The sequence below is a fragment of the Benincasa hispida genome, chromosome 12 (assembly GCF_027475165.1).
Source record: "Benincasa hispida cultivar pf3 chromosome 12, pf3_genome.v1.1, whole genome shotgun sequence".
Classification (NCBI taxonomy): Eukaryota; Viridiplantae; Streptophyta; class Magnoliopsida; order Cucurbitales; family Cucurbitaceae; genus Benincasa; species Benincasa hispida.
This window is the reverse complement of record NC_143489.1, coordinates 53,131,247-53,144,578: the sequence shown is the minus strand read 5'-3', so window position 1 is coordinate 53,144,578 and position 13,332 is coordinate 53,131,247. Positions and strand designations below refer to the sequence as shown.

General features: G+C 33.5%; 2 protein-coding genes and 1 long non-coding RNA gene across 4 annotated transcripts; 2 read left to right on the top strand and 1 right to left on the bottom strand.

The window, feature by feature from the left end:
* The first annotated feature begins 424 nt into the window (after positions 1–424).
* LOC120092446 (3-ketoacyl-CoA thiolase 2, peroxisomal-like) lies at positions 425–4,514 on the top strand. The gene is made up of 14 exons (XM_039050534.2): positions 425–691; positions 1,018–1,094; positions 1,240–1,324; positions 1,415–1,541; positions 1,623–1,721; positions 1,855–1,922; positions 2,049–2,156; positions 2,235–2,312; positions 2,419–2,551; positions 2,646–2,742; positions 3,088–3,211; positions 3,289–3,397; positions 4,015–4,098; positions 4,184–4,514. The coding sequence occupies exons 1-14, from the start codon at positions 605–607 to the stop codon at positions 4,291–4,293; spliced, it is 1,386 nt and encodes a 461-aa protein (XP_038906462.1). The 5' UTR covers positions 425–604; the 3' UTR covers positions 4,294–4,514.
* A 1,121-nt stretch (positions 4,515–5,635) lies between these two features.
* On the top strand, positions 5,636–8,958 carry LOC120092577 (chalcone synthase J-like). The gene is made up of 2 exons (XM_039050703.2): positions 5,636–5,893; positions 7,225–8,958. Exons 1-2 carry the CDS (start codon positions 5,716–5,718, stop codon positions 8,217–8,219), a joined length of 1,173 nt encoding a protein of 390 aa, XP_038906631.1. The 5' UTR covers positions 5,636–5,715; the 3' UTR covers positions 8,220–8,958.
* A 95-nt stretch (positions 8,959–9,053) lies between these two features.
* On the bottom strand, positions 9,054–11,121 carry LOC120092578 (uncharacterized). Of its 2 annotated transcripts, XR_016525410.1 has the most exons (3): positions 11,014–11,121; positions 10,490–10,888; positions 9,054–9,923 (listed from the first exon to the last, which is right to left on the bottom strand). It is a non-coding gene; the product is annotated as an uncharacterized LOC120092578 (long non-coding RNA). The 2 variants fall into 2 exon arrangements; XR_005486086.2 differs by lacking the exon at positions 11,014–11,121 and having other exon boundaries at positions 10,490–11,007.
* Between the last annotated feature and the right edge of the window lie 2,211 nt (positions 11,122–13,332).

Genomic DNA, 13,332 nt, shown 5'->3' with positions numbered 1-13,332 from the left:
TATATTATTAAAATTTATTTTAACGAGTGCATTACATGTTGTTTTTAAATTTATTTTGTCAAATATTAAACTTTAAGTTTTTTTAAGTGAATATATATTAAATAATATGATTGTTTGTATTTACAAGAAAATAAAAAATTATAAAATCATGTTATTTTTCAAATACATAATGTAAAAATTCTTAATTTTAAATAGTTTAGTATAATTGTTAAAAAAAAATTACTTTTCATAATGGTACCTTTTTTTTTTTTTTTTTGTGATTGAGAAAATATTGAGACAATTAATTTATACAATTCAATACTATGTATCAATTTATAATGAGAATTAATAAGTAAATTTAAAATATCCTCGTATATGTGATACGCTTTAACTACAAATTAACTTAAATCTTAATATATCTATTTTTTTTGCGTATTAATATATTATAGATAAATTTTCTATTTTCCTTTTTGAAAAGGGATATGGATAAAATAACTCTCTCTATATAAAGACGGTACAGAAAAGAAAAAAATATATCGATTATCAATCTTGATTTTTCTTCTTCTCGATCGCGTCGTCGGAGCCGGAGGTGAAAAACCAGAGCAGAGGCAAAAAGCGAAGGAAAATGGAGAAGGCAATCAACAGGCAAAAGGTTTTGCTGCACCATCTCCGGCCATCTTCTTCCGTTCCCGTTCATGATTCTCCCTTATCGGTATGATCATGCGCTATCAATTTCTCATCTCCTTATCTTTGTTTTGCCTTTTCTACTTCTTTCTCTCGTTGATCGAGTTGGTATTCTGGTTGAAATCGGGTTTGGTAATTTAGTTTGTGGATTTGTAACTATGGCTTGAAAGTAAATTAGAATTATAATTGGGTCGATTGGACTTATGGTAATTATGTGCCGACGGTCTGGAATGATTGTAATTCGAGGTGAATAAGTATATTTAAGAATTATTGCCTTTTATATCTGTAATTTCATTCTTTATAAGGTTGAATTTGAATCACGATTTTAATGGAGTTTTTCTTTAATAAAATTAGGCATCGGCATGTTTAGCTGGGGATAGTGCTGCATATCAGAGGACTTCAGTTTTTGGGGATGACGTTGTGATTGTTGCGTAAGTTTTCTGCTTCCCCCTTGATGGTTGATTGATTTTTGCTAATTGTTATTGGTAATAATACTATCTTGGTTTAGCTGAGGACCTTGAAACAATTGAAATATTTACTTCAATTCTGTATTTGTGCTCTTTTAATTTTCAATAGAGCATATCGAACTGCACTTTGCAAATCAAAACGTGGTGGCTTCAAAGACACCCACCCTGATGATCTTCTTGCGCCTGTTCTGAAGGTTTGTTTCTTGGTCTTTGAAGTTTGTGGATTGATTTACTGTCACAAAAATTAATACAACTTGTTTTGCTCATATGGCGGTTTTATGTAGGCATTAATTGAGAAAACCAATCTCAACCCAAGTGACGTTGGGGATATTGTCGTCGGTAGTGTTCTGGGACCAGGTTCCCAAAGAGCAAGTGAATGCAGGATGGCTGCATTTTATGCTGGTTTCCCTGGTAAGTCATCTTGCCTATTATAGATTACAAGCATTTGATATTTGGATTTAAATCTGACGGATATGTTCTTTTGTTGTGCAGAAACTGTGCCAGTAAGAACTGTTAATAGGCAGTGCTCCTCTGGATTGCAGGCTGTTGCAGATGTAGCTGCTGCTATCAGAGCAGGGTTCTATGATATTGGTAAGAAATTAATGTACTACGGTTGTAACTAGTAGCAATGGTCTTTTCCCCGTAGAAAAGTAGTGTTTGAAATCCTTTAATCCTTTTGTTGTATGACATCAAGAACTTAACATTTATGCAATTGGTTTTTAAGGCATCGGTGCTGGTTTGGAGTCTATGACTGTCAATCCAATGGCATGGGAAGGATCAGTCAATCCAAAAGTATATTCCAAACCCTTGTTTGGCCTACCCTTCTCTTGTTTGTAGAATCATTAAATTTTCTTTGAAATTGAAACTGTTCTATATTTGTGCATTTTGGTGGCTATAATGTCTCTTTAATCATGCTAGGTAAAGATGTTTGAACAAGCTCAAAATTGCCTGCTTCCCATGGGCATAACCTCTGAAAATGTTGCTCATCGTTTTGGTGTCACTAGACAGCAACAAGATCAGGCTGCAGTATGTTAAAAGTTCCAAGTTCTGTTTTTTGTGTTCTTTATTCGCCTTCTTTAATAATTTTCTTATTTTTGTGCTTAGGTTGAGTCTCACAGAAAGGCAGCTGCTGCTACTGCTTCCGGTAGGTTTAAAGATGAGATTATCCCTGTGAACACCAAGGTATTTGAAACATTATTATGGTTTTGGCAGCATTTCTCATGCATGCACTTACGGAAAGGCATTTGATTTATCTTCTTGGGCCCTGGTATTTGTTAAACTCAAACAGATTGTTGACCCTAAAACTGGTGAAGAGAAATCTGTTACAATCTCTGTTGATGATGGAATTCGGCCCAATGCCTCATTGGCAGATTTAGCAAAGCTGAAGCCTGTATTTAAGAAAGAAGGAAGCACCACTGCAGGTATTGCTACTTCTATCAGATAGCAATATATAATGTGTCAGTTTAATTTTGTATGACAAGCTAAATTGATATACTGTTGCCTGAACTACTGTAGGCAATGCTAGTCAAGTGAGTGATGGTGCAGGGGCTGTACTCCTCATGAAGAGAAGTGTTGCAATGCAAAAGGGACTACCCATTCTCGGTGTCTTTAGGTATGGACATGTCTTTTGGAAATTATGGAAATTATATAGACAAAACATGTTGTCTTTGCATTTCTTTTGTCATTAACTTCATTTTGGCTGCAGTAGGGATTTTTTGTATTTTTCTCATCGTACCCTTAGTGTATATGCGTTCTTGGATGTCCCGTTCCCCTTTACTTTAGTGTGACATATTTACATGTTAATTTTCTTTGAGAACTTCCTTGCTTTTGTTTCTAGAGAAACAAGTACTTATTAGTTCACGTTCTTGGATGTAAAGTTGTATTTACTTATACAAGAGGTCCTTGCATTTCGTCTTCTTACTATGCTCATAAAGTTTCATTTCCTTTACCAATTTAGGACTTTTGCTGCTGTCGGTGTGGATCCAGCCATCATGGGCATTGGTCCAGCTGTTGCTATCCCAGCTGCAGTGAAGGCTGCCGGTCTCGAGCTTAATGATATTGACCTTTTTGAAATAAATGAGGTATTATATCGTGAGAGGATTTTTTGGATTCTAAACAATTGAATACTCATCAACCTTGTTAATGAACTACTGTGCAGGCATTTGCATCACAATTTGTGTACTGCCGTAATAAGTTGGAACTTGACCCTGAGAAGATTAACGTTAATGGAGGTGCAATGGCCATTGGTCATCCGTTGGGTGCAACAGGTACTTTAATAGCAGAGTAATTTATAGAACGATCTGCAAACAGGAATACATATTACTTTACACTCATCCACTAAATGATTGAGATGGGGGTTCTATTGTAGTGGAGAATGTTTTTTTCTAGTTGGTAAAGTTTCTCTTCATTTCATTGGCCGTGCATGGACTTAAACCTACATAATATGTATATCGTACCATATTGTACTTATCATTTGTAGAGAAACTTAACCAGCTAGAAAAAACATTAAACAATACGAGAATCTTGGTGGATATGTAATGAAGAACAAACCAAGATTACCATGCGAATTGTTTAATTTGATATGAAAAAATAATAATAATAACCCTTTTGGTTCTTTTCCAACTACGTATATGTGTATTTACCTTCAAACATACAAATACACACATGTATGTTTGTATTTGTATCTATTACACACATACATGCATGTATATCGTACTTTCTTATGTTTGGCTCTGCGTTTCATGCGGATCTGAACCCAAACATATTGCAATGGACTAGGACTAACAAATTCATCAACTCTGATGGACAACAATATTTTGGGATGTCTATCAATAGCTTAAGCTTCATCTTTATTTTTACCAATTTGTTTGGTTTATTTTTACAGGTGCTCGTTGTGTCGCTACTCTATTGCACGAGATGAAGCGTCGTGGCAAAGACTGTCGTTTTGGAGTTATTTCAATGTGCATAGGTACTTTACATGTTTTTATGGTTAAATACAATCGTTGGTTTTGGCTTGCCGAGGCTGACAAGATATTGTATCAACTAAAATGCAGGGACAGGAATGGGTGCAGCGGCTGTTTTCGAGAGGGGCGACGTGGCTGATGAGTTATGCAATGCTCGGAAGGTTGATAACCACAATCTGTTGTCCAAGGATGTTCTATAGAGAAGACTGCCATGTGCTGCTATACACCTAAATAATTTTATTTCTTCCAATAAGATAGTAATAGGTTTTTATTATTATTTGAGAACCTGATCATATGTATGTTAATTTATCTTAATGATGGAGGGACATATATGTGTGATATGCATAAACACGATAGCTTTGTTACTAGGCCATTAATCTCTTTAAAGTTGAGAAAATATATGGCCTCTCTTTGATAATAAGTTCTTGGTCAAATTGTTTATAGGATAAGGTAGCCAGGTTGGTAAGATGGTTAATTAATTTTAATTTTACATGTGTTGGTATTTGGAAATTTGAATTGCCGTATCTAGGTTGTCACAACAACATCATCATAACTCCATTTTTGTAGATATAATGTCACTACTTAATTTATAATGAAAGATTTGAAAGGTTAACGGTCTCATCTTATAATTATTTACGTTTCTTTTGATAAATATTTGGTTTTTTTTTTAATTTTTATTTTTTTAAAATTAAGTCTAAAGATACTATTTTTATTTCTAAATTTCTTCATTTGTTATCTTTTTTTTATTAATGGTTAAAAATCAAGTTAAATTTAGAAAATTAAAAATGGTTTTTAAAAACTTGTTTTCTTTTTTGAATTTGGTTTAGAATTTAACTATTGTACTCAAGAAAGATGTAAATCATTAAAAGAAATGAGAGAGGAAATAGACTTAGTTTTTTAAAATCAAATGAATACTAAACAATTCAATTTATGTTTTTTTATATAATTTTAGAATTAAAGGTGAGTTTTGAAAATTAAGAAAAGTGGATCTTAAAATCTTTTTTAAAAAGCTTTGCTTTTGTGATGATGAATATTAACTATGAATCTAAATATTTTCAAAGAAAACAAGCTAAAATTTTCAAAATCAAATGGAATTAAGAAGGGTGATAGATGACATTAAAAAAGTTGCAATCATTTCACATAGTAACAGGAATTTATTATCTTCCTTTTTTTTACAGCCAATTTATTACCTTTTAATCTTAGAAGGAACAACTTCATTAGTTATACAGAAAAGAAAATCTAACCGGACAAAACACATTAAATAGCATTTATTTTGATCCTTTTTCTTTCTTTTTGGTGGAAAAAAAATCATCCAAGTTCTATGTTTGCCTATTAATCATCATATTTAAAGGTCACACCCTTTTACACAAATTTCAATTTTGGATATAATTGGTCAATTTCCCTCCTTTTACCAACCATAAAATAACAAACTTTCAAGACACAAAAACACATGTAAGACGTCACGTGGGATGCACGTGCCACCCAAAAATCTACCAAAAACCTTGCATTACAACAAGTATAAATCCCACGCCAAACTCCCTCCCCCCATAAGACTCTACACCACCACTACTCGCCGGAGCTTCCATCTGATCTTACGACTGGTGAACGGAGTAGCAAAGAAGATGGCGACGGTGGACGAGATTTTGAAGGGTCAAAGGGCAGAGGGAGTTGCTAGTGTTTTGGCTATAGGAACTGCAGTTCCATCTAATTGCATTGAACAAAGCACATATCCAGATTACTATTTTCGTATAACAAATAATGAGCATAAAACTGAGCTCAAACAGAAATTCAAGCGCATGTGTAAGCATACTATCCTCCCTTCCCTTTTTACTTTTGCTGGTTAAATAGTCATCAAGTTTGGAAGCTTATTTAAACTTGTTACAATAAAGGGTAGAGGTACTCGAACTATAGATCTCATGGTCACTAACCTATCTATATGTCAATTGAGTTATGTTTGTTTTAATTTATGATAATTTAGCTTCACGTGTTTTAGTTATATACACATATTATCATGATACATTCAATCCTAATCTACCTTGAAATTAATATTAATAAACTTTGCTAACATTCTTCGACTATTTCTAAACTCCAAGTATGGATATCTGTCATCAAAAATACAAACTAGGAGAAATTAACTTTTTATTCATTCAATTCTGAAGAATGTTTGTATTTGGTTTCTAAGTTTTCAAAATGCACATTTTTAATCATTAAATTTTTTAAAATAGGTTTAAAAGGTTATTGCAGTAATTTTTTTTCTTTTTTAAAATTAGAGAAATATTTAAAAAATTATCTTTTCTCTCTATAATTATTTTTTAAACTTATTTATCTAATTCAAAATGTCATAATTATTTGAAATAATTAAAAAAAAAAACTTTTATGACGTTTCAAACCTATTTTTAAAATTTCATAGACTACAAAGGTATATTTTGAAAACTGAATCAAATGCATGATGCATCTATTCTAAAAAGTCATGAAGACCAAAAATGTACATTGTGAACTTAGAGAACCAAACATGTGTAATCTTCCAAACTTGATGACCAAAAAAGTAGTTTTTTTTTCTACAAACTAATGTAGTAAATTGCACTATGAAAAACATGAGATATAGTTATCCATTATACTCTTCAATTACCAATTTCTTATACCCAGGAACCTTAATGTGAGGAGAGTTAAATCATATGACACATAATGTAAGAAGTTAATAAGTCATGAAATTGATGTTAATAAGTCGTGGAGCCCACAGTGAGTTTAAAAACTCCTAAAGTATATCTTTTTAATATATACTACAAAATTAGTCCATAATTTTTCTTTTTTTTTTTTGTATCAAATAAGTCTTTGAACTTTAAAAAATATCTAATATGTCTAATAGATTTATGAGGTTCATAAATATTAAATAAGTCTAGTCTTTTTTTTATATATTTAATATTAAAAAGAAAAAAGAAAAAAACAAAGAATCCATAAGACTTACAATTGAATTTTTGTGTTTAATAGAATGTATTATAGATTTTAAAGTTGAAAAAGACCTATTAGACCAAAAAGAAAAAGGAAAAATCAAAATTTAGGGTCTTATTTTACAATAACTTTAAAATTGAGGGAGGTGAGTTGAAAATTGAAAATTGAAAATTGATCCACAGGTGAAAAGTCAAAAATCGAGAGGCGATATATGCTGCTAACAGAAGAGATTCTAAAAGCAAACCCAAAAATCTGTGCCTACGAAGCTCCTTCTCTCGACTCTAGACAAGACATTGCCATCGTCGAAGTTCCAAAGCTCGGAAAACAAGCCGCCGTCAACGCCCTCCGGCAATGGGGCCGCCCCACCGCCGACATTACCCACTTAATCTTCTGCACCAGCAGCGGCGTCGACATGCCCGGCGCCGATTACCGCCTCACCAACCTCCTCGGCCTCCGCCCCTCCGTCAAGCGTTTCATGATCTACCAACAGGGCTGCTTCGCCGGCGCCACCGTCCTCCGCCTCCTCAAAGACCTCGCCGAAAACAACCGCTCCGCCCGTGTCCTCGCCGTCTGCTCCGAGATCACCGCCGTCACGTTCCGTGGGCCGAGCGAGTCCCATCTCGACAGCCTGGTGGGCCAGGCCCTATTCGGCGATGGGGCCGCTGCAATCATTGTGGGCTCGGATCCAATTCCTGGGCTTGAAAGGCCCATTTTCGAAATAATCTCTGCGGGCCAAACCATTTTGCCTGATAGCGATGGGGCCATTGATGGGCATTTACGTGAAGTTGGGCTAACATTTCACCTTCTCAAGGATGTTCCTGCGCTTGTGTCCAACAACATTCGGAGAACTCTTGTAGAGGCTTTTGGGCCTTTGGGCCTTTCTACTGATTGGAACTCGATTTTCTGGATTGTACATCCTGGTGGGCCGGCGATTTTGGACCAGATTGAAATGGAATTGGGCCTTGAGCCTGAGAAGTTGCGAGCCTCGAGGCACGTGCTTAGGGAGTACGGGAACATGTCGAGCGCGTGCGTGTTGTTTATTTTGGATGAGATGAGGAAGAAGTCAATCCAAAATGGGGATAAGACCACTGGGGAAGGACTCGAATGGGGAGTGTTGTTTGGGTTTGGGCCTGGGCTTACTGTTGAAACTGTAGTCCTTCGTAGTGTGCCTATTTAGAGGCCCAATTCATGGGCCCATATAATTAGATGGGCTATTGGTTACTCAGTTTTAGGTCCATTTGATGTGACTATCGTGCGAGTATTTTGCTTTATATGCTTGAATGGTGGTATTTCTTATAATTTGAGACTACATAAACTTGTAATCTAACTTTTGCATTATTCAGTTGTTAATTTTGAGGTATTTTTATCCTAGGATGAAAATACCCATAGATATGTCAATATATCTATAAATCAAAGGGTTCGATATCGATATTAAATATCTATGGATATCTCCAACATCTGTTATAAATGCTCATAAAACATAAAAATCCCATTCATTTAGTCTAGTATGAACAAAAATAATTAACTACATCACAAGGAGCATCTATCTTTGTACATTCCGTTAAATTGTTTAATCATAATTTGTCATGTAACAAATTCTTCCTATCTCTTTTTTGAAATATTTTCTTTATGTGTCAGATAAGAGTATAATGCATAGAAATGGGAGATGCATGAGATGCACCCTAGTATGAATATGATTACTAATGACAATATTCATAACTTAGTTTTAGAGTAAGAACAACTTAATTATAATTCTAAATATGTTTTTATAAATTTTGTGACTTACAAAAATTCATTGATATCGACATTTTATCAATATATCTGTAAATTTGAAATCTCAATACTAATATCGACATCAATATTTTAATCTTTGTTTTGATCTAAATGATGCTAGACTTTGTAGTAGTGCGAGCCTATTAGAAAACTTTAATTTGTATTGTTTGCTTACTTGAAAAGTTAAGATTGATGGAGAAAACTTTTGATTGTACTAAAATTTCTAGGACTTGATGCATAATGAAATGGATAGAGATGTCTTTTTTTCAACTATAAAGACTTGACGAACAAACAGAAGATGTGTACAAATAAAGCATACAACAAGAAGAAAAAAATACATTGAATAGAGAAGTTTCGACATATTCCTCTCATTATTTCCAAGATAATAATTTCTGCAAAGATAAGAAGTTCATGTAAATAATTCCTCAAAATCTAGTCTTCATACTTTTAACTCATTCTCCTCGTGACTAATATGTGCTATCGAACAGGATAATAGTCATCAAAATTAGTAAATTAAAGTACAAAGACAACAACTGCTACTTATAAAAATATAGAATAAAACTAAAATAAACATGTTAATATAAGTATAGCTTAAAAGTAATTGACATATATATGGCTTTTCTTGAATTCTTAGGTTCAAATCATCTGATAAAATGAGTATGACACCTTTCATAGTCTTATAAAATAGACTTGAATGAAGCTTATGGCATAAATTTCTCATAATGTTTACGAGATAAAGTTGCTGACACAAAATTCTGAAGGTGGACTTTAATACATTGATATGCCCAACTGTATGTGAAAATGTCAACTACAATCAAAATATTTTACTTATGTGGTTAGGATGATAGCCATAATTTTCTTTGAAGCAAATATAAAGGGAAAATGTATTACAAATTGCCTTTGCATTAGCTATTCCAAGAACTAAACCCTATTTGATTTTGAACAATGGTTATAATGATAAATGATGAGACACTTCAATTATAGTAGCAACTTGCACTCATTATTGTAAGAAAGAATCTAAAACATACCTTTTCTCTATTTCTTGTTTTACTGAATTGTGCAAACACAAGAGTTTCTTACTCCCTCAAGTTCCCCATCTCCTGATACACTGTTACACAACCACAAACTTAACTACTTAAACACAAATTTAATTTACCTAAAAATCAATATTAATTGAAGAAAAAATGATCGAGTAATCTGCATAATTAAGAAAAAGCCAAAATCCTACTATTTTTCTCTCTCTAAAACCCTATCTTTTGCCTTGAACAAGAATGTAAGTTAAAACGAGAATAAGAGCGATAAAAGAAATACTAGACTGTATCTAACTATGTACCTCCTTTTTTATACACCAAAAAAAAAATTTATCCAAATTTTACTGGACAATCCTTAGTGTGCCACCAAGAAAACACCCAATTTTTTTTCAAAGGAATATATAATTAAGAAAAAGACTTCGTGACACCACAAAAAGTTAGAAAGCTTTGCATCAAAATTTCATTTTTTTTTTAAAAAGATCAAGTTAGTCGTATAAAAATTTCAAAATGACACTAAAGGAGTTTGAATATCACACTTTCATATCATGTTTAAAACATCGATGAATTGTAAACTCAAAACTTGAAGGTAGATACAAAAAAATCTCCAATTCATTACCAAGGATTATAAAGAACTTAGGAATACCTTGGTTCAAACTCTTGGATATGAGCAATATCTTTGCCACGGGCATCAGGCCAATTCACTTTCCTAGTTTCAGTGGAGCAATTCTCCTCCTCCTTTGTCTTCTTCTTCAAATTGCTCTTGAGATTTGGGAACTGCAAAGGAATCCCATTAGACCCATTTCCATTACCATGTTGTTGTAGTTTACCTCTGTTTTGTGCAATAGGTGCGCTGGTCTTGCTTCCTTCACCTCCTTTGTTGTTAAAGTTTCTTCCTGAAGGTGCATAGCAAGAGCACACTACGGCGGTGCACCTGCTCCGCGCCGCCGACGCCGCCAGGAGTACTAACAACAACAACAACAACAAACAAACGCCTCTCTTCACCTCTCGAATCCCTTGAAACCATCACACCAAACTTGGAGCCCTGAGGATGAACACAAGAACAAGAAGGTCAGAGCTGTTAGGCTTTTGATCAAACAGGTGGCATGCTCAAGATTTGCGTATTTGCCACAGAAAGTAATGGGGAGTTTTTGTGATCTTAATCATTACATTTTGCTCCGCACTTGGAAAAATAAGTTTTCCTTTTTTTTTTTTCTTTTTTTACCGACCCATTTGTGACAATGTCAAATGACTCTATCCCGAAAGCCATGAAAACTAACTTTGTCACAAAACATCCACCAATGTTTAATTCTCCTTAGAGCCGTTCGCGATTATGGTTCACACTCATTGGTCATTGCAAATTGATGAGATCACGAACACTATTTCAAGATGCATAACAATTTTTATAGCAATAAGCTTCAAAGTAATTTTAAAACTGTTACCTATTGTTATGAAAAAAAATACAAATTCCTACCTATTATTAATATTTTGCAATCTTAAATGACTTTTCTCGAACATAAAAGCGCACTCGAAGACTCATCAATTGGTGGTGAATAAGATTCACGCTCGCAAATGGACAATTTAATGTTGACCGTTGTTGTATGATATAAGCAAAATGTTAGTTTTCATTAGTTTCACAATTTAAGTCGTTTGAAATTACAAAATTAAAATTGAAAATTTCTTCGAAAATTCTACAAAAGACCTCACAATGTTAATAGAATACATGGACCGTTCCTCTTATTATTGATGAGGCTTTATATTATCGGATATGGTATTGATGTGCGCACACAAAAAGAAGGGGGAGCAGAATCATGATTATGGCTCCCCACTATCAAGTTGTTTTTGCTTTTGCTTTAGAGAAGAAGCACTCATTATTAGTATGGTGAAAGGCTGAAAACAAGAGAAATGGTCCATGTTTTAGGTGCCTATTTTATTTGGTGATGTAATTGATTGTTTCTTCCTGTTGGTTTCAAATAGCAAGATGAGTATTTGGTCTTCTTTTTATTTCACTCTCGTGCTGTGTTTTGATTTTGCTTTCTTCACATGCATGTGTTTTAGTAGATACAGATGATGAGTGCATAAAAATTGAACAGTCTTTGTGAGTTCCCAACTTCCATGGATTAAGAGCCTTTCCACAATAAAAAAAGTTGAATAAACTGAACTGTCTTTATGGTCTGGAACCATCTGTATTTTACCAAGTCTCTGGATCAAACATAATTTTCATATATATGAAATATGAAATGTATCAAAGCTTTAAAGTTTTATAAAAAAGATTCAATAACATATTTATTGTTTTCTTTTCTTTTCTTTTTTTCTAAAAAAAATGAAAGAAAAAGGTAATTCTCTTTTTTTAAAAAGTATTTGTAACCTGGAGGGATAGTCTCTTATGAAGAAGTTATCTTCTTACATGCTGAACCAACCTATGACTTCACATAAACGTTTTCAAAACAACTCTTAGAGTAGAAATTCTTAAGAAATATTATACATTGAGATCGAGAATAATGTAGTGGTGACTTAAAAGAGTGTGACAATCTAAATTTCTGTTCTAGGTCATCGTCACACCATTCTAGGTCTCTATTTTTTAAACAAAACTCACAAATATTTTTGGGGCAATTACAACATTAATTTAAAAAAAAAATAAAAAATTGGACACGTGTCCCTAGGTTTTGTTTTTTGCAAACATGTCAAAAACTTTCGCCTGAAGATTTGATTGCTTTCTTTTTATGTGATTGCTATCTGGTTTCTATATGATTGTTATGTGGTTGCTATGTGATTGCCACACCTGCAATTACAAAAAAGTTGAAGTCATGACTTTGGTTTCTTAAAATGTATTTGTCATATAATGCAATTTTTCAATTTTTTTTTTTATATAAACTAACCTTTATAGAAGTCATATCTAATGTCGAAGATAATCTTCAAGCCATATAAAATACAATCTCTCTTCTTCCATGCCAAGTAAATCAATGAGCCTCCTAGTCTCCATTTCTCCTGGATAAGAACGAATTCGATTCTAACTTCTTAATCACTTGAATGATTAGATGAATTTCTACTTCGCTTGAGCAAGAATTTCCAGGAACATTTCATTTCTGAGCAGAAGAGCCATTTTCATTTTCAAATAGTGTTCGATCAATTACGTATTAATCAATATTCGATTGATTGGTCTGAGGTTATCGATAAAAAAGATTTGTCAAAGTCACTTCGTTTCTTTTTGTCCTTTTTTTTGTCCAAGTTTCTTCTCTTTTTGTCTAACTCACTTCCTTTTTTCTTTGTGAGTTTCGGGAATATCCCCATTCATAGGTCCGAGATCCACATCTATGAATTGAAAGATCCGAATGATCAACTCTGCAATCAGTTGTTAGAATCAGTCTGAAAATCGTTCATTTGAAAAAATGGAAACCCCCAAAAATCGAAATTCTTGATCAATGGAGGAACGATATCACCATTTTTGTTCAATTCAATAAGATACCAAAGTGGATGATTGACTCATTC